Source organism: Myotis yumanensis, unplaced genomic scaffold, assembly GCF_028538775.1.
Source record: "Myotis yumanensis isolate MYYU_CA2020_CCGP unplaced genomic scaffold, mMyoYum1.0.hap1 SCAF_20, whole genome shotgun sequence".
NCBI classification, from domain to species: Eukaryota; Metazoa; Chordata; class Mammalia; order Chiroptera; family Vespertilionidae; genus Myotis; species Myotis yumanensis.
Window position 1 is genome coordinate 7,321,851 of NW_027223771.1, and position 21,034 is coordinate 7,342,884.

The 21,034-nt window shown below is 52.6% G+C and overlaps 2 protein-coding genes across 2 annotated transcripts; one reads left to right on the top strand and one right to left on the bottom strand.

Annotated features, from left to right (window-relative positions):
- Window positions 1-1,967: 1,967 nt before the first annotated feature.
- Window positions 1,968-9,920, bottom strand: MRPL46 (mitochondrial ribosomal protein L46). The gene is made up of 4 exons (XM_070400768.1): window positions 9,697-9,920; window positions 7,823-8,009; window positions 6,255-6,428; window positions 1,968-2,350 (listed from the first exon to the last, which is right to left on the bottom strand). The coding sequence occupies exons 1-4, from the start codon at window positions 9,916-9,918 to the stop codon at window positions 2,100-2,102; spliced, it is 834 nt and encodes a 277-aa protein (XP_070256869.1). The 5' UTR covers window positions 9,919-9,920; the 3' UTR covers window positions 1,968-2,099.
- Window positions 9,921-10,135: 215 nt separating this feature from the next.
- On the top strand, window positions 10,136-18,868 carry MRPS11 (mitochondrial ribosomal protein S11). Its single transcript, XM_070400503.1, has 6 exons — window positions 10,136-10,314; window positions 10,441-10,584; window positions 15,846-15,944; window positions 16,690-16,819; window positions 17,748-17,813; window positions 18,500-18,868. The coding sequence occupies exons 1-6, from the start codon at window positions 10,250-10,252 to the stop codon at window positions 18,605-18,607; spliced, it is 612 nt and encodes a 203-aa protein (XP_070256604.1). The 5' UTR covers window positions 10,136-10,249; the 3' UTR covers window positions 18,608-18,868.
- Window positions 18,869-21,034: the final 2,166 nt, after the last annotated feature.

Consider the following 21,034-nt stretch of genomic DNA (forward strand, 5'->3'; position numbering starts at 1 on the left):
GGTTTTCAGGAATCAGTGGTGTTCCCGCACTGCCAAACCCTCCACAAGCCTGCTGCCGGCTTCTCCGGCCCATTTGAGGATGGCTTGGGGCAGAGTGGCTGCTGTGCACATGTGTGCGCACACACGCACACATGCACCTATACCTGGCTGTCCCCACCCAGGACTGGCAGGGGACCGCCCAGGGCCAGCCCCTCAGCTGCAGCGTGCCGGCTGTCTGGGCCTATCCCTGCACCTTTATAGCCACACCTGCTCTAGGCCCCTCTCCTGGGAGCAGGGGCCAGAGCAGATTCCTCCTTCGCTTCCTGTGGTGTTGGACTTTGGAGGCAAGTGGAAGGTGACTGACAGCCGAAATGACTGGCTCCAACCCAGGCTTCCAGGGAATAAAGCTGAGGAGGCGGGGGGGGGGGGGGGGGGGGGGGGGGGGGGGGGGGCGGGGGGGGGCGCTGCTGTACGGCTTCCGGCACACGGGTTTCACCGTGCTGTGTGTGCCTGTAGCTTAGCGCTCTTAGTAACTGAATTGGCAGCCTTTCTGCTGTGTCCTTTTCCCCTGCTTGTGTAACAGAATGGGTTGGCGGGTCTATTCTGGCTTCAGTGCCCCATAAGCCTGTGTTAACAGTGGCTCCGGATTTCCTGGCCCGGGGTGGGGCGGGGCTAACATGCCCAGCCCCTTGGCTGTGATGATGGGACTGCCACACAAGCATTTTGAGATTGGCTGTGGAATGAACACACTAATGTCCAAATGACCCATGTCCCTTATCAGACAAGTCAGACAGAAACTCTTGGTTAACATAAAACCTGGAAAAGGAAAGAATGGGAGATGTAAAAGCTAAAGACGATACAGCGGAATTCAGGATGTAGGAGTCTAAAGCCTCTGGATGGAGGAACCACTTAGTGTGTATAACAAGCTGTGCACAGCGCGAAGTACTTTCACATAAATTCCCACGTCCGCTGAGAAAGAGTCCCATCGTGTCTTCCAGATGAGAGGGGAAGCTAAGAATGGCTAAGAACTAGCTTTGCACACAGATCGGAGTTCATTCTGGCCCCGCTACTTGCTAGCGAGTTACCCTAAGCAAGTTAGCTAATCTCTCCGAGTCTAAGTTCTCGTCGGTGACACAGGGATGACGACGTGACGATGCCGGCCCCGCTGGTTTGAACGGAAATGTGTGGTGCCGGTATGGGCCTAGCACTCAGCGTCAGGCCACTGTTGCTAACAGTGAGAGTAGCCGTAACGGAAATGTGTGGTGCAGGTATGGGCCAAGCACTCAGCGTCAGGCCACTGTTGCTAACAGTGAGAGTAGCCGTGACCTGCTGAAGGTCCTAATTCAAACGCAGGCTTTCTGACTCCCAAGCTTCGTACTCATGGGGAAAGAAGCCAATTCAGACCCGGCTGGCGTAGCTCAGTAGTCAAGTGTCGACCCATGAATCAGGAGGTCATGAGGTCATGGTTTCCCACTCAGGGCACATGCCCGGGTTGCCGGCTCCATCCCCATTGGGGGACGTGCAGGAGGCAGCCGATCAATGATTCTCTCTCATCACTGATGTTTCTTTCTTCCTCTCCCTTTCCTTTCCTCTCTGAAATCAATAAAAAAAAAAAAACTGATAAAAAAATAAAGAGAATGAATAAAACAAGAGAAATAGAAAGTGAGAAGGAATTATTCCTTAGGCTAGATTGATACTTCCATCTATCAAGTAGAAAGGGAGGGAATAACAAAAGGGAAAATGGTTAAAAGGAAAAAAACTATACAGATTACACACACACACACACACACACACACACACGCGCGCGCGCGCGCGCGCGCCTAGAAGCTTTCACAAAACCCAAGGCTTTCACACTCATTTCCTTGTTTTCTCCCTGGCCCAGAAAGCCAGCCAATTCCCTACAGCAATGTGACACCCTCGGAGCTGGCCCTCCATTCGCAGGGGGAGAAGCCAGTCCTCCTCAAAGGACACACCAGCCAAGACCACACAACGATCAACTCATTTATTTCTCAGAACTGTTTGCTTCTTGAGATTCCCTGCGAAGATGGGGCGACCACAACACGTCCTTGGGGCCCCAGTCGCAGGCTTGTCCGAGCACCGTCCTCAGGCAGCCGAGTCCATCAGAGGTCCAGCAGGAATCTCCGCACCTGGGCCAGGTATTTGGGTTGCAAATAGTCGCCCAGCTCCTCTTTGCTGACCCACACGTGCCGGCCCTTCTCCTCGGCCTGGGAAAAGTCTCCAGTGAGGAGTAGTGCTTTGAAGAAGAAGACTTTGGCCCCGAGGCTACTTTCTGTCCGCACTGCCTGGGGGAACTTGAACTTGTAGTGGCCACAGGGTGCGTTTCCCAGGAACTTGGCTTCCATGTTGTGTTCTGAGGGAGGGGGAGAAACAGAATTGCAAGATGAGGACACACCCACCTGTGGAGTCCGGCCAAGGTCAGAGAAATCCCGGGCAGTGAGGAATCCCCGCGGTCACTCCTGAAGAGCCGATGCACGGGGTCCACTCCGTGTGCCAAGCGACTGCTTTCAGACTGAAGCCGGCAACGCAGCTCCAACACCACTGCTGCGAGCCGCGGCACTGAGCTTAGACTCAGCCCTGTCACCGCCTGCTGGTGAAGGGCCAAGTCACTCGGTATCTGGAAAGCAAAACTCGTCTGCCCTTCAAAGGAGTGTCTCACGGAAAGCATGAAAGCACCTGATTTGACTTCTGTAGGGTGGACGCACCAGAACCAGAGTTAAAAGACAAAGGTAGGAAGGTAAGTCCTGCAATGTATAACAAAGGGCTTCATAACCCCAGCCCGGTATTTCAAAGGATGGGGACATGATGGATTACTGAAAGGCATGTGGAGAACTGGCGAGCTAAACAAGAAAAATAAGGCTGGAACTCAGCCCTCAAGTCAAAAATGATACCGCACAGATAAAAGATTTAACAACAGAGACTTAAATTTTTCATCAGAATTTTATTCATTTTTGATGGTTTCATGGATATTTAATAATATTTTCTAAATGTTAACATAATTCTTAGTTTTTCATTTTAAAAAAAAGAGACCATAGAGTACTTTACTTTCTGCATCATTTTTAAGAGAGGAAGGTCTAAATAAAACACAAAATTAAAAGACATTTACATAAAAATTAAACCTTTCTTCAAGGAAAAATAAAACCATAAAAAAAAGTCAATGCCAAATGACAAACTAGAAAAAATATTTCAACACATTCAACAGAGAAATACCTGAAGGTATAAGACGTACTTAGAAATCAACGAGGAAAACAAAACAAATCTAAAAGAAAAACGAACAAAGCATATGAACAGGAAGTTCACATGGAAGTCAATTATCAAACTCATTAAAATAGGCTCAACCGCCCTAACTGGTTTGGCTCAGTGGATAAAGCGTTGGCCTGCGGACTCAAGAGTCCCAGGTTCGATTCCGGTCAAGGGCATGTACCTTGGTTGCGAACACAACCCCGGTGGGGAGTGTGCAGGAGGCGGCTGATCGATGTTTCTCTCTCATCGATGTTTCTGACTCTCTATCCCTTTCCCTTCCTCTCTGTAAAATATCAATAAAATATATTCCAAAAAAAAGTAGGCTCAATCCTATTATTAAAGAAATAGAAATTAAAACAACAACCTATTATTACTAAAGTTCAAACACTGAGCGGCACACTGCTTGTCGAGGTTAAGAAAACATGGGTACTCAGCAATGGACGTGAATGAGAACGACGGCTGTGATTGGCAAGGTATCAACTTTACTCATACAGACCCTGTGATCCAGCGGCTCTGCCTGCCCGCGTGACAAAGGGGAGTGCACAGGATGGCCACTGCCCCTTTATTTGTAAAAGCGACAGACCGGTTAAACAAACGCAGAACACGCACACGGACACAGCACGCTGGTGCTAAGTGCGAGCGATGTCTTCGTGTGCTGATACAGATGACTAAAGGCTCTACATAGGAGGAGAAAAAAGGTATGTAACTGTATAAATACGCTCTGTGTGGGTAAAAGAAGCAGATACCATATGTGCCAATGCTAAAAACAGACCAAAACTGCTGATGCCACGTGACTGCCTGAGGAGGGAAAACTACTTCTTACCCTGGGATACGTTTACTAGATGCTGTTTGATCAATTTTTCACCATCTACAGTGAACTGACATTCTCCATATTAAAAAACAACAACACTATATACAAAATGTCAACAGTGGGTGTATCTGTGAGTGGTGAGATTATCTCTGTATGTTTCTTTGTACCTTTCTGAAACGTCCACTTAATTTCTATAACCTGGTAAAATGGATTAAAAAATAATAAAATCAAGAAAATAAAAAAGAAACCGTTCATTACAAACATGAGCAAAGAATCTGAATAGGTAGCTCACGGAAGAAGAAATACAAACAGCCAATAAACATGACAGGATGGTCAATCTCACCAGCAATTTGGAAAATGCCCAACCAAAAGCAATCCTTTTTACCGACTGGAGAGGCAAAAATTGAAAAGGGATGATTGCATGTTGGTGAGCCCTGGCAAACAGGCACTGTTCACACCACTCCTGAAAATGTCCAATCTAGCTTCATTCTGCAGGACCCCTGGGCACAGCGAGGCCCCACCATCCTATCTGCCCTGCTCCCTCCCTCAGGCCACACAGGCCCCTCGAGGGAAAGGGCACTTGAGATGGGGGCAGGGCCAGTAAAGTGGTCGTGCACATATTCTGCCAAGTCCACTTTCTCAAAAACACTCGGGAGATACCTCCTCGGGCCAGATACTCGCTAAAAGCTGGGGTCATGGAGAGGAACAGACACTGCATGTACCTTCAAGGTCAGAACTCTGGCTGCGGAGGGAAACATGTCACTAAACCATCACAGGGCAATGGGAAGTGAAACAGCATCCTCCACCAGAACAGAGGCTCCAGGGAGCAGGAATGTCCTGTGAGGTCATCACAGTGACCCCCTGCCAGAACAGTGCCGGCAGATGGAAGGCGGGGTGTTTGCTATAGACACTGAGTAAGGCACATGCAGTGCTACGGAGCCACAGGGAGGAGCTCTCTCTACCCGCAGGCCTGGAGAAACTCCCACCACAGTATGTTAACCAACGAGCTGAGACTTAAACACTGAGCAGTCAGACCAGCAGGAGTAAAAGCATCCAATCGGGGACCAGCATGCGTCAAAGCAGAGGTGCATGGAAGACCACATTATTCACGGAATGCAGAAGGTGTGCTGGGTTAGAACGCAGACGGCACATTAATGAGGCGAGACAGAAGACTGATGAGCTCGCGATCAGAACAGAAAGGATTTGCAGGCCATGCTTGAAGGTCCGGACTTTTATGGGAAACCTTGTAAGGATTCTAGGGAGAGAAGCCACAGGGATGTTTGAGCAAGCCCATTCTGTCAGCACTGAAGCTGTGACACGAAAGGGGGAACGCATTCAGAATCTACTTCACCCGTCCAGTGTCGTGGTTCTCACGCATTGTGACTTCGCTCCCCAGCTATTACCTGGCAACATCTAGACGGTTTTGGCTGTCATTTTGGTTGTCGCACTACAGGGGGTGGCAATGGGTCAGTGCCGCTGGCATCTAATGCGTACAGGCCACAGGGCACATAATGTGCCCACAAAGAATACTCTGGGCCCAACACCAATGGTGCAAGGCTGAGAGACCCTGGGGGGAAGTCAAGCGTCAAAGCCAGAGCTGTGGAATGAGGAGGTACTTAGAGCAGACCGGGTAGGACTCAAGAATTGATGGACGTCGGGATGCGCTCAAGAATAGCTCTGAGGCTTCCAGTGGGTGAACAGGGAAGTGGCGGTGCCGAAGAGCACGGCTACGAAGAGACGCAGGCTGAGAGAATGGTAGGAACAGTGCTGAATGTACAGTTGATCCTTGAACAAAGTGGCACCCCCTCCAGGCAGCCAGTCTACATGTAACTTTGACTCCTCCAAAATTTAATTACAGAAGCCTTACCAATAACAGTCAATTAACACATATTCCGTGTGTGTGTATTATATACTGCATTTTTACAATGAAGTAGACTAGAGAAAACGTTATTAAGAAAACAATAATACACTTACAGTACTGTACGTACTTATTCCAGAAAATCAGCATATAAGTGAACCCGCACAGTTCAAACCCATGTTGTTCAAGAATCAATGTACTAAGTTTAAAAATCTCAGTGGGAGAAAGGAACTCCCACTTGATCTAAGGGAAATCCTTACCTTTAAACCGTGCTCAGTCGGCCTTTAAATCCTCTGGCTGAGTCCAAAGACACCTCATGGGGTTTAGAGGGTAAGGAGCACTTACCTGACAGCGTGGCCAGGGTTCGCTCAGCTGTTGCTCGGAGGGTCTCCCCCGGCTGCCACTCTGCCTGGGGCAGCACCCACACATCCTGGTCTCCAAACTTCTCTTTGACCAAGAGAACGAGGTTCTTGTCCAGCTTCCGGTGCAGTGAGGTCCGGTCGTTCTTCTCATCGGCTTCTGCAAAGAAATGGGGGTCAGAGGGGACGAGGTCACGTGATCTGCCAGAACCAAGGAGATTGGAGCTTTACAGTCTTCCTTTAAGGTAGAGCCACATGCTTGCTCTCAACAAAACCGACAGAGTCCCTCTCCACCTGTGGTTGTGCTTTCTGCCGTGACAGTTACCCGCAATCAGATCATAAATGGAAAATTCCAGAAATAAACTAGTCAAAAGCTTTACATTGCACTGCATTCTGAACAGCATGATGAAATGGGGTGCCATCTTGCTCCATCCCCCAGGACTCTGAACCACCCCTTTGTTCAGCGTCTCCAGGCTGTATACACTCCTGGCCCGCCAGTCACTCAGCCATTCCAGTTATCAGATCAACTGTCACAGTGGCTGTGTTTAAATAACCTTTATTTTACTTCATCATGACCCCAAAGTGCAAGAGTAGTAATGCTAGCCATTCAGATATGCCCAAGAGAAGCCATAAAGTGCTTCCTATACGTGAAATGGTGAGTACAACACAATAAGGTATTTTGAGAAAGACACACCACATTCACAACTTCTATTACAGTATATTGCTATAATTATCCTATTGTATTACTAGCTGTTGTTAATCCCCTACTGTGCCTAATTTATAAACTAAATTTGCCCATAGGTGTATATGTATAGGGAAAAACACAGCATATACAGGATTTGGTACTATCCGGTTTCAGGCACCCACTGGGGGGGAGGGTCCCCGAAATGTATTCCCTGAGGATAAGGGGGGATTACTCTAATTAAATTACAACCCTGACCCATCTCTCTAACTCTGGCCTCGTCCAAGGTAAAACCTCACAATCTCGAGGAAACTAAAATATAAGAAGAGGAACCCAAAAGCTGAACTTCTCCTTTGACGAGCGAACCATGAAGTACTTTCAGCCTCTGAAAGAGAGGCAATGCCCACAGTAACTCAGACCCCACACCTTCCCTGGTGTGGACCCTGTTTCTGACGTGACCAGCCCCCTTTCTCTGTGGCATTCCTCTGTGAAACAGGACAGGACTCACTCTGTGCTTTAGGGGGGTTTTCAGATAAAGCGCCAGGAGCTAGTGGAAAAGGCTTAATTTCCCCCCCTCTCAGTCCAAACTAGGAGGTAAATTCAGAAAACACTTCTAAAGTTTAACTGAGAAAGAAGGCTATCCCAACCTCCTTATCTTCTATTTAAAAATACTATAGGCCTTAAATTATATTAGGGGCAGATGTGAGGAACGGGGGGAAATTATTTTCCTCCCACCTGACAGACAGATGATTTGTCATTTGCAATTATTTGTTACTTAAAACACTGAGCAGGGTTAAGCGATTGTCTTTCGTTTGGGAACCAGGATACTCTTCTCCCCCTCTTTCCCTTTTCTCCTGAAAAAGACCACACACCTGTTATTCGAGCTCCCGGTTTGAACTGTAGGAATTTCTGCTCCCAAATTTCTTCCAAATCCTGGACCAGCAATATATTCTGTTCATCTTCATCGTCATCGAGGTCAGCTTTCCTCTTTGCCAGGCGCTGGGCTTCGTCCAAAGCACGGAGCTCGTGGTCTGAATACCGGCTTCTCTCGATCTCGATCTGGGGAAATTAAGAGGCAGAATAAAACAGAGTTACAGCACACTTGACAGACTCAGAAGTTTACCACCCAACACAACCAGACATACAATCAGACCACCACAGGGGGAAAAAAACAACAGAGAAAGAAAAAGATCACCTGCACCTGCACTGTGGGCTTGAGTTACATTTGCTAAAATGTGAGAATGTGATTGGAGGTCAAGATGGTGAACAACAGCCCGGCCAGTGTGGCTCAGTGGTTGAGTGTTGAGGTCACAGTTCGATTCCCGGTCAGGGCACAGGCCCGGGTTTCGGGCTGGATCCCCAGTGTGGGGCGTGCAGGAGGCAGCCGATCCATGGTTCTCTCTCATCATTGATGCTTCTATCTCTCTCCCTCTCCATTCCTCTCTGAATCAATAATACAGTTAAAAAAAAAAGATGGCAAGTAACAGAGGCCACGCTGCAGTCACATCATCTTGATGGGAACCTTACTCACCAGGGACTTTCAATGTTTCTCTTGAAGTTATCGTGTTTTCTTTGATTACAAAATCCGCATTGTTAACCGGTTGAGTCAATCTGCACTATAAACGTGTTAACACTTAACCTGCACTATCAGCCGGTACACCGAGCACACAGCTGTCTGACTGACTACCTGGCTCCTGCCCGCCCCCCACCAGCATGAGCGCAGGGCATTTCAGCAGCACGGTGTCTGTGCAGTGTCTGTGTGCAGTGTCTGTGCAGGGTGTGTGCGCAGTGTCTGTGTGCAGTGTCTGTGCACGGTGTCTGTGCGCAGTGTCTGTGCACCATGTCTGTGCGCAGTGAGTGTCTGTGCACAGTGTCTGTCTGTGCATGGTGTCTATGCACAGTGTCTGTGCGCAGTGTCTGTGTCTGTGCACAGTGTCTGTGCACGGTGTCTGTGCGCAGTGAGTGTCTGTGCACAGTGTCTGTCTGTGCATGGTGTCTATGCACAGTGTCTGTGCACAGTGTCTGTGTCTGTGCACAGTGTCTGTGCACGGTGTCTGTGCATGGTGTCTGTGCACAGTGTCTGTGCACAGTGTCCGTGCACAGTGTCCGTGCACAGTGAGGGCTCAGGTCTCATCTGTGACTCACGAACACCTGAGAGGGGAGGCGCACACCGAGTACAGGCTCTGAACCGGAGCCTTAGCTCCCAGCAGCGAAGACAGGGAACGTCTCCGGTTCTGGAGACACAGGCCGCCCCTCGGTCGCCATCTGCGGGCGCTGAGACCCTCGCCGCCACCACCCCGTTCCTGCCCGTCCCCTCCCCGGCCTCACACACACACGCAGCCCCGGAGGACCACGGCCGGCTCTCACGGGCACCCCACAGGCGGGCGGCCGCCTCCCCCTCACCTTCCCCACAGAGACACTCTCCGCTCCGGGCCGCCCACCATGAGAGCGACCGAGGCCGCCTCGTTTACCGCCGCTCCCGTCGGGCGCTGACCGCGAACAAAAAGGAGCGTCTCGGAAGAGCTGCCTAAGGAGACGATAAAAAGGCCGCGGGGAACACACTACCGGACGCCTACTGTGCACCAAGCCAACCACAGAGGCGGGTGCCATTTTGCGGGGTAAATGCCCTGAAGTTCCGAGTGGGGACGTAGCCGGTCCAAGGTCACACGGACTCACTGGTGCCGGAGTCGGGGCCGAACCCGAGCCCGCGCGCCTCTCTGGGTTCCCTGAGGCGCCTCAAGTCTACCTGCTGGAGCAGAGCCGCCATCTCCTCCTGCAGAGGGCTCAGCGCCTTGGAGACCACCGGCGGCCGCTGCAGGCACAGCGCGCCCCACAGGCGCCACGGGGACCCGCCGCTCGAGGGGGCGGCCGCCAGGGCCAGGCCGCGAGAACCCGGGCCGCCGGGCCAGAGCGGGCGCCGCCAGCCCCTCGCCAGCCCCAGCAGCGCGCGCGCTCCAGGCGCCGCCATCCCCGCTCTCCCGCGATGCACCGCGGCCGCGGCCCGGCCAATCCCGTGTTCCCACAAGGCAGCGCGGGGGCGGTGCGTCCGGAAGGCCCAGGATGAACCATTCCCATGCGGAGGGGGGGGCGACGGGGGGCTCCTGTTAGAATTTAGGGGAGAGGAGAGAAATCCCCAGCTGGAAACCACAGCGACGGCTACTATGGAGCACGTACACGGGGGTGAGAGGCTTTAACGGACCCGGCGAAGAGGAGTCAGGTGACTCTCCCTCGGGGCTCCCCCCACGGGCGCTCATGGTACTGGCGCCGCGGACGGGAACTCGTTGGGGTCAATTCAAGTCATGCAGGCGGTGAGGAACGCGGGGTCTCGGCTCCTGTGGTCGTGGGCTTGGCCGCCCACGAGCAGGTAAGAGTGATCGCCCCTCCGAACCCACGGCCACCTCCAGGGCACGCTCCTTCCCTGTCCCGTGAGCCATGGGGACTCCGGTGGGCGGCAGGCCGGGGGACCTCAGCGACCTGTCCGTCCCCGCAGGATAGTGGCCCGGGTGCCGGCCGCCACCATCCACACGGGCGCCCAGCAGCTGCAGGGCGCGGCGGCCAAGCAGAAGGTGGAGGAGAAGGCGGCCCCGGCTCCGGCTCCGGCGGCGACCCCGGCTCCGAGCAGCAGCAGTTCCAGGTGAGAGCGCTGCGGTCCAGCCCTCCCGAGCCCGGCACCACCCTCCAGAGCCTGGGAACCAGTGAATTCCCAACTCTGTCACTTGCCATCTGTGCCACTTTGTGAAAACTAACCTCTAAGCCTCCGTTCTCTCGACTGAAAATGGATAAAGTGCCGAGAGAGATTGTGGGAATCAGAGCAGATGAGACTTAGCACAAAGTGGATGCTTGGTGAGCCTTTGATGAGTGAGTAGATGTCAGAGGCGCCCAGGAAGATCAGTTCTCCCCCCTCAGAGGGAGCGCAGGTCGCACCGACTACGCAGACGCACAATGGGAAGAGAGGGGGCGCTACACTATGGTGTTGATTATCCTACTCTTCAGAGTTGGTCTAAGATCTGGGGAGATTCTGTGTTCGGCCCTGGGGACTGGCATCTTGCTTCCCACCACTGCCACCACCTCTGCGTGCTAGGTGTACATCACATCCATTTAGCAAACATTTACCGAGACCTACTATGTGCCACGCACCCATACAAATACAAAACATCGCTCCTACGCACAGTAGGGAGGACAAACCTGCAAACATCTTCACCAGAGTCTGATGAGTAATAGACTGGAGGTCAGAGCTGGCTGCTGGGAAGTGTGAGAGGATGCGCGTCTAACTCCTGAGTTAATCAGGTGAGACTGTAGAGAAGGGAGCGTGGGGCTGACAACTGCACCCGAATGGGAGTTCAGCTGGACAAGATGAAAGGGGTTGTTCTAGGCAAAGCTAACAGTGCATGCGTGTAAAGGCATGTGGTATGAAAGAACGTGGGATATTCAGGTGTGTGTGCGATGGCAGATGAGGTCAGCGAGACGAGGAGGAATCAGAATGCCAAGGGTGTTGTCTGTAATGGGGGCTTTTACACTGTCCCCACTGCAGACGGTGGGGGGACTCTAAAGGAGTTTTAAGTCAGGATTCTGTTCTGGTCATTCAACATTGCCAGACACTGTTCAAGGTGTTAGGGACACATTGGGGACCAAACACAGAAATCCCTGTCCCCACAGAACTTAAATTATAGTGGCTAGGGGACAGCAAATAGAAGACAAGTAAAACATGGGAGTATGACAGACGGCAGGAGTGTCTCTAGGGTTCATAAGCAGTTAAGGCCAACATGGAGTGAGGAGTAAAAATAGGAGGTGGGAGCAGAGAGGCCAGCAGTGTAGCGGGCACACAGGGCTACATGAGGTCATAGTCCGGACTTCAGCTTTTACTCTGATGAGATGGGAAGCCAGTGGAGAGAGTTGACACAATCATGCTTACAGTTTTTAAAAGAGTCCCTTCGGCTGCACATAGTAGGATCTCTGCATTTTGACAGTGCACACAGTAGGATCAAAATGCACATAGTAGGACCTCTGCATTTTGACACTGAACTGCAGGGAAGCAAGAAGTCTTCTAAGCAGTTAGACTATTGAAATAATCCAGGCAAGAGATGATGGTGACTTGGACCAGAGTGACAGCTGTGGAGGTTGTATGAATGGTTGGACTGATACATTTAGAAAGTAGAACCAATATGATCTATTAATGTAAGGTGTGAAAAAGGAGAGGAATGGAGGAACACTCTCAAATTTGGGACTTACACAACTAGAAAGATGGCGTTGTTGTTAAGATGGGGAAGACTGCAGGAGCTTGGGATTGGGTGGCTAAGTTGGAGATGCTTAATGCACATCCAGGTGGAGATACGATGTTGGCTATTAGACATGGAGTTGGGGGACAGCTCTGGGCCACACATGCATGTGGCACACGCACCAGAGACGATGATGAGACAACAAGATGATGAGACATCAAGAGAGGAAGAGAAGCTCAAGAGAAGTCCAAGGACTGAACCCTCGAGCCCTTTGACATTTAGAGATTTGGCCGATGAGGAAGAATCAGCAAGAGAGACAGAAGAGAGGTAGTGGAGGCAGCCGATCAATGATTCTCATCACTGCTGTTTCTATCTCTCTCCTCCCTTCCTCTCTGAAATCTATAAAAATATATTTAAAGAGAGAGAGGCAGTGGGGGGGGAAACCTGGAGAGATTTTATGTGTGTGTGGCTCAAGGGCAAAGGTCAGTTATGACAGGTTGATAGGCTGAAGACCGACTTGCTCCTGGCATTGTAAGTTGGTCAGTGACCTTGACTAGAGCATTTTGGTGGGGTGATGGGGCTGAGGTCTGATTCGAGTGGGTTCAAGGAGAACAGAAGATGGGAAGAAACAGGCACAGCCAGTTCCTGAAGGGGGATCTGCTGTCAGGGTCACAGAAATGGCAGTAGCTCAAGGAGGCTTGGGGATCGAGGAGTTTTTGTTTGCTTTTGGGTTGGGGGAAGGCAGCCTCTCGCTGATGGGCGTGATGCGGCCGGAGCGGAACACTGCCGGAGAGATGTCCTTGAGAGGCGAACACACAGGCGGAGCATCACAACAGGAGAGAATGCAAAGCTCGCGGGCACAGCTGTTTGGTCGGGGGAGCTGGAGGGAACTCTGATTGCTTCTATTTCTCCGTGAAGGCCATCAGCTGTCGGTGAGGAAGCAGGTTTGAGGAGACAAAAGAAGGTATAAAACCGTCCTCAGGGAGACTGGAGGGACAGTGGAGGGAGAATGTGCTGTATGATGGCCACGCAGGGCTGAGGGCCCACTTGATGTTAGAAGTCATTAAAATAAAGAATGGCTCCCGACCTGGGGCGATTTTGCCCCCGAGGGGACTTTTAGCAAGGTCTGCAGACATTTTTGATTGTCACCACTTGGGGGACATTAGGTAGTGGGGAGAGGTCACGGTATGGAGGGCAGCCCTCCACAACAATGAATTATCTTCTTCAAAATGTCAGTAGTGCTGAGGCTAAGAAACCAGTTAGCATTGCTATTTTTTTTCCAGCCAGCTGTGCACGCACAGGCTCAGAGTGGCTGGAGGATGAACCAGGGTTAGGGGTTTGCCAGGAGAGTGCCATGAACTGGGTAGGGGTCAGGGGGTGGGGATTGAGGGTGTGTGCAAGCGAGTGATTATAATGACTGGCCATACAATTGACTTGAGGTCAGGGCAGAACGGAAGGCGCCAGGGGTGTAAAGGAAAGTGAAAAGCTGGTAGGATGAGTGGAATTGAAGAGTTCCCAGTAGAGGAAGCCAGTGGGTGCGCCAGGAGGTGGTGGCCAGCGTGTGATGCTAGGAACCGAGGTTGGGATGGGGTTGCAGGTATGGTCATGACAAGGGCTAGTACCACGGGAGGAAGTAGCCAGGGTCGGATAGAGGACACAGGATCACTGGAGAAAAGGAAGTCAAGAAACAGAAGCCAAGGGTTGGAAGGCTCTTACTGAAAACATATGTAATTGTGACAGGAGTAGTGGGCCATGAGCTAGGATCTCTGCGTTTTTCTACATTTCTCTTCATTTCTAACATGTCTGTAGCCACAGTTAGAAAACAGGTTCAAGACCCTGAGGCGGGGCCTCCGCCTTTGGAGTGCAGAGCTGCAGCGTGCCCAGCGGGAGATTTCAGCGTCTGCCACGTGTGTCAGGGCCACGGGGGCTGGATTGGCCCAGGGATCAGCAAGTTCTCGTGCCTGAGGGACAGCAGCAGGAGTCAGCCAGCCTAGCGGACGCTCAGTGGGGAAAGGCGGCTGATGCCCGTCCACAGCGTGCAGAAGCGATGCCACATGTGCTGGCCCGGTCTGTGTCCATCTCAGGGTGGCTATGAAGAGAAGAGGCGGCAGTCCCGTTCCTGCTTCCGTGGGGTGAACCACTAGTTCATTTGTACATCGGTCCTGGGAGGTTTAAAGGCCGATCTTATCCATGCCTTCAATTCAATGGCTCAATTTCCAAGTCCTTCCTCCTTCACAAACCTGTCTTTCTATATAAGGCATTGCACTGGTACATTCAGACTTTAGTCAGCTTCATTTTCTTAATTTTTTCACTCCCAAGTCCATAGGGGAAACGATCAATTGGGAAGCGGTGATGTTTTAAACATTAATGTCATCTCAGCCTCATCCATGTGCACAGGCTGATAAGCCAGGAACCTGCTGAGGTGCTCAATCATCCCTTAAGATCAGGCCTAGCAGGAAAGAATACACTTGTAACTCCTGTATCACTGTGTTGTTTTGTTTTTTAAAAATATCTCTAGGGAAGGAGGTAGGGCTGAGGGGAGGACTGTTCTCAGATAAGCATGTATTTTCTAAACCTAAGTCTGTTGAATTTCATGACGGGAGCGGGTACAGACACAGACCTGATTTGCACGTACAGGCAGGGGGCAGCAGCGGGTTTACTCACATCTCAAGGGCTGAGTGACAGCTGCGTGTGTGTGAATAAAAGAGAGCACAGCGTGATGAGCAACGCTCTGAACAGAGGCCGGTCTCCCAGGCCCAAGGCCTGGCTTCCCAGCGAACCCTGTGTCCCTGTTCCTACCTCAGTTTCTCCATCTGAAAATGAAGAGTACTGACCTAGGATAGCCAGAGAACAGGCTGGGCTGAGACAGCAAAAGATCTTGAACTCCTTGCAGTGCCTGCGCCAGTGTTCCCAGCCCTGGGTTCACCTGGGATTGGCCTGGGGCCTTGTAGAGAGAGGATTCCCAGGCCTGCCCATCACAGTAACAGGTGCTTCTGCTGTTCAGAGAGAGAACCATTGGGCTAGGGTAGGGGTTGCAAACTACATTCCATGGGCCAGATCTGGCCAGTTGCAATAAAGTTTTGTTGGGACAGCCACGCCCGTTGATATACTGTTGTCTACGGCCAGCTGATTTTGCACTACAGTGCCAGCATGGCAACAGAAACCTCATGGCCAGCAAAGCCTAAAATATTTACTCTCTGGTCCTTTACAGAAAACGTCTGCTGACCTCTATTCTAAGGGATACTGGATTTTTTATAGTAATGATAAGTATTATTAAAGTTTTGTTGCCCTTTTTTTATAGAGCCAAGATGCCATCCGCAGGTGATAAAATAAGAAATAGATTTTTAACCATATTTTTAAGTTGCAGAAAGCGGATCCTACAAAGGATTGAAGTGCTGATCGGGTTACACTAGGAGGGACAGGACGGGTGGGAGGATGGGTGGCATCTCTTCTCTTCTAGCGGATCGAGTAGCTCCTGTGCCTAGTCAGAGAGGCGCTCACACAGGGCGGAGCACCAGGACTGAGAGGGGATGTCGGGGCAGCCACCTCAGGGGCCGGTTGTGGGGCTCTGTTTTCATCGAGTTTGTCTGTACTGTTGGGTTATTTTTAACTCTTGGATGGATTTCTTTGATTTTAGAAAAATATAAGGACAACTTCACATTAAATGTTCTCATTGCAGCATCTACCCTCCAGTTCCAGGCCAGGAGAGCCCCCTGAGGTGGGCAGGAAAGAAATTTGAGGAGATCCCCATCGCACACATCAAGGCGTCCTACAACAAGTGAGTGGGGAGGGGGCACCTGGGCAGGTCGAGGTGGGTTCCTTTCCCCTCCACAGGGAGGGCACGGTGGCCCTGGGCACCTGCGTGGGTGGAAGCCCCTTCCGCTTGGTGGTGCCCGTGCACGTGTTCTCCAGGCCCCACCCTCCTCTTTCTGGGAAACCAACTTCTGTCTTTACGACGTTCACTCAGATTTCATGACAATGTGGAGTGGGTTGGGCATATCCTATCGCTGAGATTTGCTTTCCTACAAAGGGGCCAGGTCTGGGTGCCAACATGGTGGGTTCTGGGGAGGGCTCTCTTCAGGGTGGCAGATGGCCGGCTTCTCGCTGTGCCCTCACAGTGGGAGGGGCGAGGGAGCACTCTGGAGTCCCTTGTATAAGGGCACTAATCCCATTCATGAGGGCACCACCCTTATGACCTAATCACCTCCTATAGGCCCCACCTCCAAACACCTTACTATTCAGGGTTAGGAATTCAACATGAATTTGGGGGACACAGACATTCAGTCCATAACAGAGCTCTCTTTAGATTAGATGACCAGTCAGTTTTCAGTGAGGTTTAGGGGATTGATTCTGACCCTCCCTGGCGCCTCCTGTAAGAGTTCAAAAAGCATTTTACTGTTTAAGTTCAGAGGAAAAGCAGCTGACTTTAGCTTTCTCGCTGGGGCTTGTAAGGACATAGACTAGCGCTCTCTAAAGTCCCTGAATAGTCCACTTTCCCTCCCGTGCCTCCCCTGCTCTCCTAGCACACAGATCCAGGTGGTCTCTGCCGCCAACCAGCCCCTTGCCCGCACCTCCTGCGGCACCGAGGGGTTCAAGAACGCCAAGAAGGGCACGGGCATCGCGGCACAGACAGCTGGCATAGCTGCCGCAGCGGTAAGTGTGTGTGGGTGGGGATGGGTGATAGTAGCCCCTGGGAAGACGTGGTGTGGTGAAAACCTCACACAGGACGCATCTGAGTGTGAACGTGGCAGACCTTCCTAGACGCAGATTGGCCGTGTGCCGCTGCTGGCATGTTTATTGAGCATCTACTATATGCCAGACACTTGACACTCATTATCTGAAGTCTTCAAAAGACGCCGGCACTGTCCATGCTTTGAGCCAGTTCACATAGAGTATGACGTGGTCGCTTTAGCTCCCTGGTGTGGTCTGGGACCACAGCTTGTGCCCTGGCTGCTGTGGCACAGGCCTCCAGAGGTTCACAGGAGTTTCCTGAAGGAAAACCCTGGCCTTCACAGCCTGCTCAGTGCCCCAGACCATTGACTGCTCTGCATTAATGATCCTCGACGTGTGCTACTGTCCACCAAGGGGCAGGTCACACCCGTGAAAGACACGTGTCAGTGGCTTCTGCTGGGCGGGTTCAGTGACATCTGCGTGTTTCCCGGGCTTTCCATCATGATGCCTTTGTAATCAGTGAGGAAAAGTGTACCTTTCACTAAAGATGTCAGATGGTAAGAGGACACTTGCTTAGTGGGTATTGAAGCTCTGCCTGCAGCCCCCGGCTCCTCATGGTCTGAGGCTCTGTGTTCACCCACCTGAGGCACATCGGAGCGATGGTTAGACACTCCACTAGGTGGCAGTGCTGTCCTGGGCGAAAAGAGTGCAGCTGACTGGCAGTCTGTGACTTGAGTGCTGTGCTTGCTGATGTGTGGCCCGCACCGAGGCATCTGTCCTGTCTTCGGCCTGTTTCCACATGGGGGTGCCTTCTCCCTGGAGCTCTCACCCTGCGGCCCCGGGGGCAGGAGCTGGAGGCGTGGACGTAGCAGCTTCCTCTGGGCACTAACCACTTGTCGCTCCTTTCCAGAAGGCCACAGCGAAGGGCGTGACCCACATCCGCGTGGTGGTGAAGGGCCTGGGGCCGGGGCGCTTGGTGAGTGAGTGATTCTCCGCACGAGTGCACGTGCTTCCGTAGACAACGGGGCTGGAGAGCAGGGGGGAGAGTGGAGGGGCCTTGTAGTGGGTTCCCATGAGGGCTGGAGATTTCTGTTGTTGTTATAACCTCCTGAGCTTCTGACACAAGCCCAGGCCTCTCAGCTGAGTTCTCAGACATTCACGGAGCGCCTGCTGTGTGCCAGGCCCGGGGACAGAAAGGTGGTCCCTGGGGACCATCGAAATGGGACGCTCAGCACAGACGAGTGGGGGCACTGGTCGAGCTTGTGCCCCAGGTGCTGGGAGCCCGTCGGGGATGATCAGGGAAGCCCCCCAAAGAGGTGACAACTCTGACTTTTCAAGAATCGCGTGGCATTGTCCAGGTGAGGGGGGCCATTCCAGGCAGAAGTGTGAGCCTAAGGTCGGAGGGTGTACAGGCAGCCTTTGTCCCGAGGGGGTGGAGCGCAGGTGGAAGCGACAGGTGTGACTCCAGTGGGCAGCACTGAACACCTGGTTAAGGGGCTTGGTTGGAGGCCTTTGTGAGCAGGTGTCAAAGCCAGGGAACCTCTCCACTCTCCCCCGCTCCCTCCCTCACCCCCACCCTCCACCTCCCTGTCCGAGCCCTGCCTGGACACTAGGCCACCACTTCCGGCACTGAGCCATCCTCCTGTTCTCTGCTCCTCCCAGTCTGCCATCCAGGGCCTGACCATGGGGGGCCTGGAAGTGATCTCCATCACAGACAACACCCCCATCCCGCACAACGGCTGCCGCCCCAGGAAGGCTCGCAGGCTCTGAGGGAAGGAACCTGGCCCTGAACCTGACCGCAAGGCCCCCTGCGGGCCTCAGCCAGCGCCCATCGGAGCTCCCCGCAGGGGCCGCTGGAGGGCTCAGCAGGAAGGGACGGCTCTGCCTCCTCGCGTGGGGCCCACTTCTGACCGGAGACCCGCGTGCCCAGAAGTGAGGCCATCTTCTCTTGGACACGAGGGGAGCTGTGGCCCAGACCCCAACAGTCAATGCTGCCCTGCCTAAAGCAATAAAAGATCTCTACCATCTGCAGTGACTGTGAGGCTTTTGCTTTCAGATTGGCAAACAGTAACCCCCACGTACTCCTGAAAGAGATTGAGATGAAACCCTCGTTTGGAGGGCTGAAATATAAACCAGACAGCACTCGGGGAGACTGGCCCCGCCACGCAAGGCTGGCCACTAAAGCGGTTCCTGTTTACCTGAAAGCCAGCTGCCGCCCCGCTGCCTCTGCCCTTCTCAGCAGCAGCCTGGGTCCCGAGAACACAGGTGGGCCATGTGCTCGCACTTCCCGCAGGCGGAGAAGAGGCAGAGCCTAGCTTCGGGCCCAAACGTTGGCACGAGCCAAGTGTTGGCACAGCTTGTGTGGCACGCTTCCTTGTTTCCTGGCAGCGGGTCTGGATTACTCCTCAGTGCATCTGCAGTTTTGCTTCTGGCGGCTCAAAGCTGGTGGCACAGGCCTGGCTGCATAAGGGGAGCCTCGCCTCCCCTCCCCTCCCCTCCCCTCCCCTCCCCTCCCCTCCACAGGCAAAAAGACAAATACAATGTCTTCCCTTTCAGCCAAGACATCACCTGACACCAGGTGCCAAAACAAGCCTGTTGAACACTGAAGTACCTGGATGCGGGCAGAATGTCCCTCGGCTTGTCAAGAGAAACCATTTCCAATCGCCCCTGCTGACACCCTGGCTGACATGTCCATTGCTCAATGGTTGAGTGTCAGCCTATGAACCAGGAGGTCACAGTTCGATTCCCCGTCAGGGCACATGTCTGGGTTACGGGCTTGATCCCCAGTAGGGGGCGTGCAGGAGGCAGCCGATCCATGATTCTCTCTCATCATTGATGTTTCTCTCCCTCTCCCTTCCTCTCTGAAATCAATAAAAATATATTTAAGAAAGAAAAAAAGCATGGATCCCTTCCCCTGGGCTCCCTTATTCTTTTCCTCTCTTCATTTTTCCTCTATTCTGGATACACACATTGCTTTTGAAGCCTGAGTGTTATCAGCCTAAGGAGATAGAGCGGTCACGGCCACAGCAGAAATTGCCCGTTCGACCAGACTGAGCAAACATGGGGGACTGAGCAAACAGGCCGGGCTCCAGGAACAAACAGCTGTGACTGTCACTACTCCCCTCAGGCCCCCGGTCGAAGGAACGAACACAAATGTGGCCGAGTCAGTGAGAGACGGTCCATGAAGGAGGCATGAGTGCTACAGGTGTTAGAGCAGTGGTTCCCAAACTTATTTGGCCTACCGCCCCCTTTCCAGAAAAAATATTACTCAGCCCCTGGAAATTAATTTTTTAAAAATTTTAATAGCAGTTACTCATCGCCCCCAAATGCACCTGTGGCCATCACCGCCCCCCTGGATCGCTGCAGCGCCCACCGGGGGGCAGTAGCGCCCACTTTGGGAATCACTGTGTTAGAGTAAAACATGCTCCCCGCGGTGGAAGGGCGAGACAACCAAATGGAACAAGGGTGTCCTTAGGGTTGGAAATGCAAACCATGCAGATGCCCGATCTTATTAGGGAATTAAAATGCATGACCATCATTCCCCAAACGATGCTAACGAAGCGAAGCCAGGGTGGGGGTGAGCTTGCTCAGGAAAAAAGCAGACAGTGAAGAAAAGAGGACCGAGTTGTAAACGCTGCAAGGACGAGACGGCCAAGGACACGGGGTGGGGCGATTACAGACTGCAGGTGCGGGGCCTCGGAAGCCAGAGGGACAAGCACTTCAAGAAGGAGGGGGCGGCCCTAGCCAGTGTGGCTCAGTGGATACAGCATCCGCCTGCGGCCTGATGGGTCTCAGGTTCGATTCCACTCAGGGCACATGCCCGGGTTGCGGGCTCAATCCCCAGTAGGGGGTGTGCAGGAGGCAGCTGATCCATGATCTTCTCTCATTGCTGTTTCTCTCTCTCCCTCTCCCTTCCTCTTTGAAATCAATAAGAATAGATTTTAAAAAAGAAGGGAGGAAGGGGCACAGTGCAGACTGCACCACGATGAGGACGAGGCAGTGCCCGCGGGATCCGGCAACATGGACGTCACTATTCACCAAAGGGAGGGGAGGTGGAGGGTGGGAAGTGAGGAGATGGAGACTGGCTGTGTCGCGGTGACAGGGAACGCAGGAGACGGCACTCTCCCCTGACAGGGCCCCCTGACAGGGTGGGCATGAGCCAGGGCGCAGAGGGCCCTGGACCTGGGGGAGGAGAGG

Coding starts and splice junctions, on each gene's coding strand:
- MRPS11 (XM_070400503.1), top strand. CDS start 10,250: ATGCAGGCGGTGAGGAACGCGGGGTCTCGGCTCCTGTGGTCGTGGGCT. Junction 10,315..10,440: donor GCTTGGCCGCCCACGAGCAG/GTAAGAGTGATC, acceptor CCGTCCCCGCAG/GATAGTGGCCCGGGTGCCGG. Junction 10,585..15,845: donor CCGAGCAGCAGCAGTTCCAG/GTGAGAGCGCTG, acceptor TTCTCATTGCAG/CATCTACCCTCCAGTTCCAG.
- MRPL46 (XM_070400768.1), bottom strand. CDS start 9,918: ATGGCGGCGCCTGGAGCGCGCGCGCTGCTGGGGCTGGCGAGGGGCTGG. Junction 6,429..7,822: donor ACCGGGAGCTCGAATAACAG/GTGTGTGGTCTT, acceptor ATTTCTTTGCAG/AAGCCGATGAGAAGAACGAC. Junction 2,351..6,254: donor AACCCTGGCCACGCTGTCAG/GTAAGTGCTCCT, acceptor CCCCTCCCTCAG/AACACAACATGGAAGCCAAG.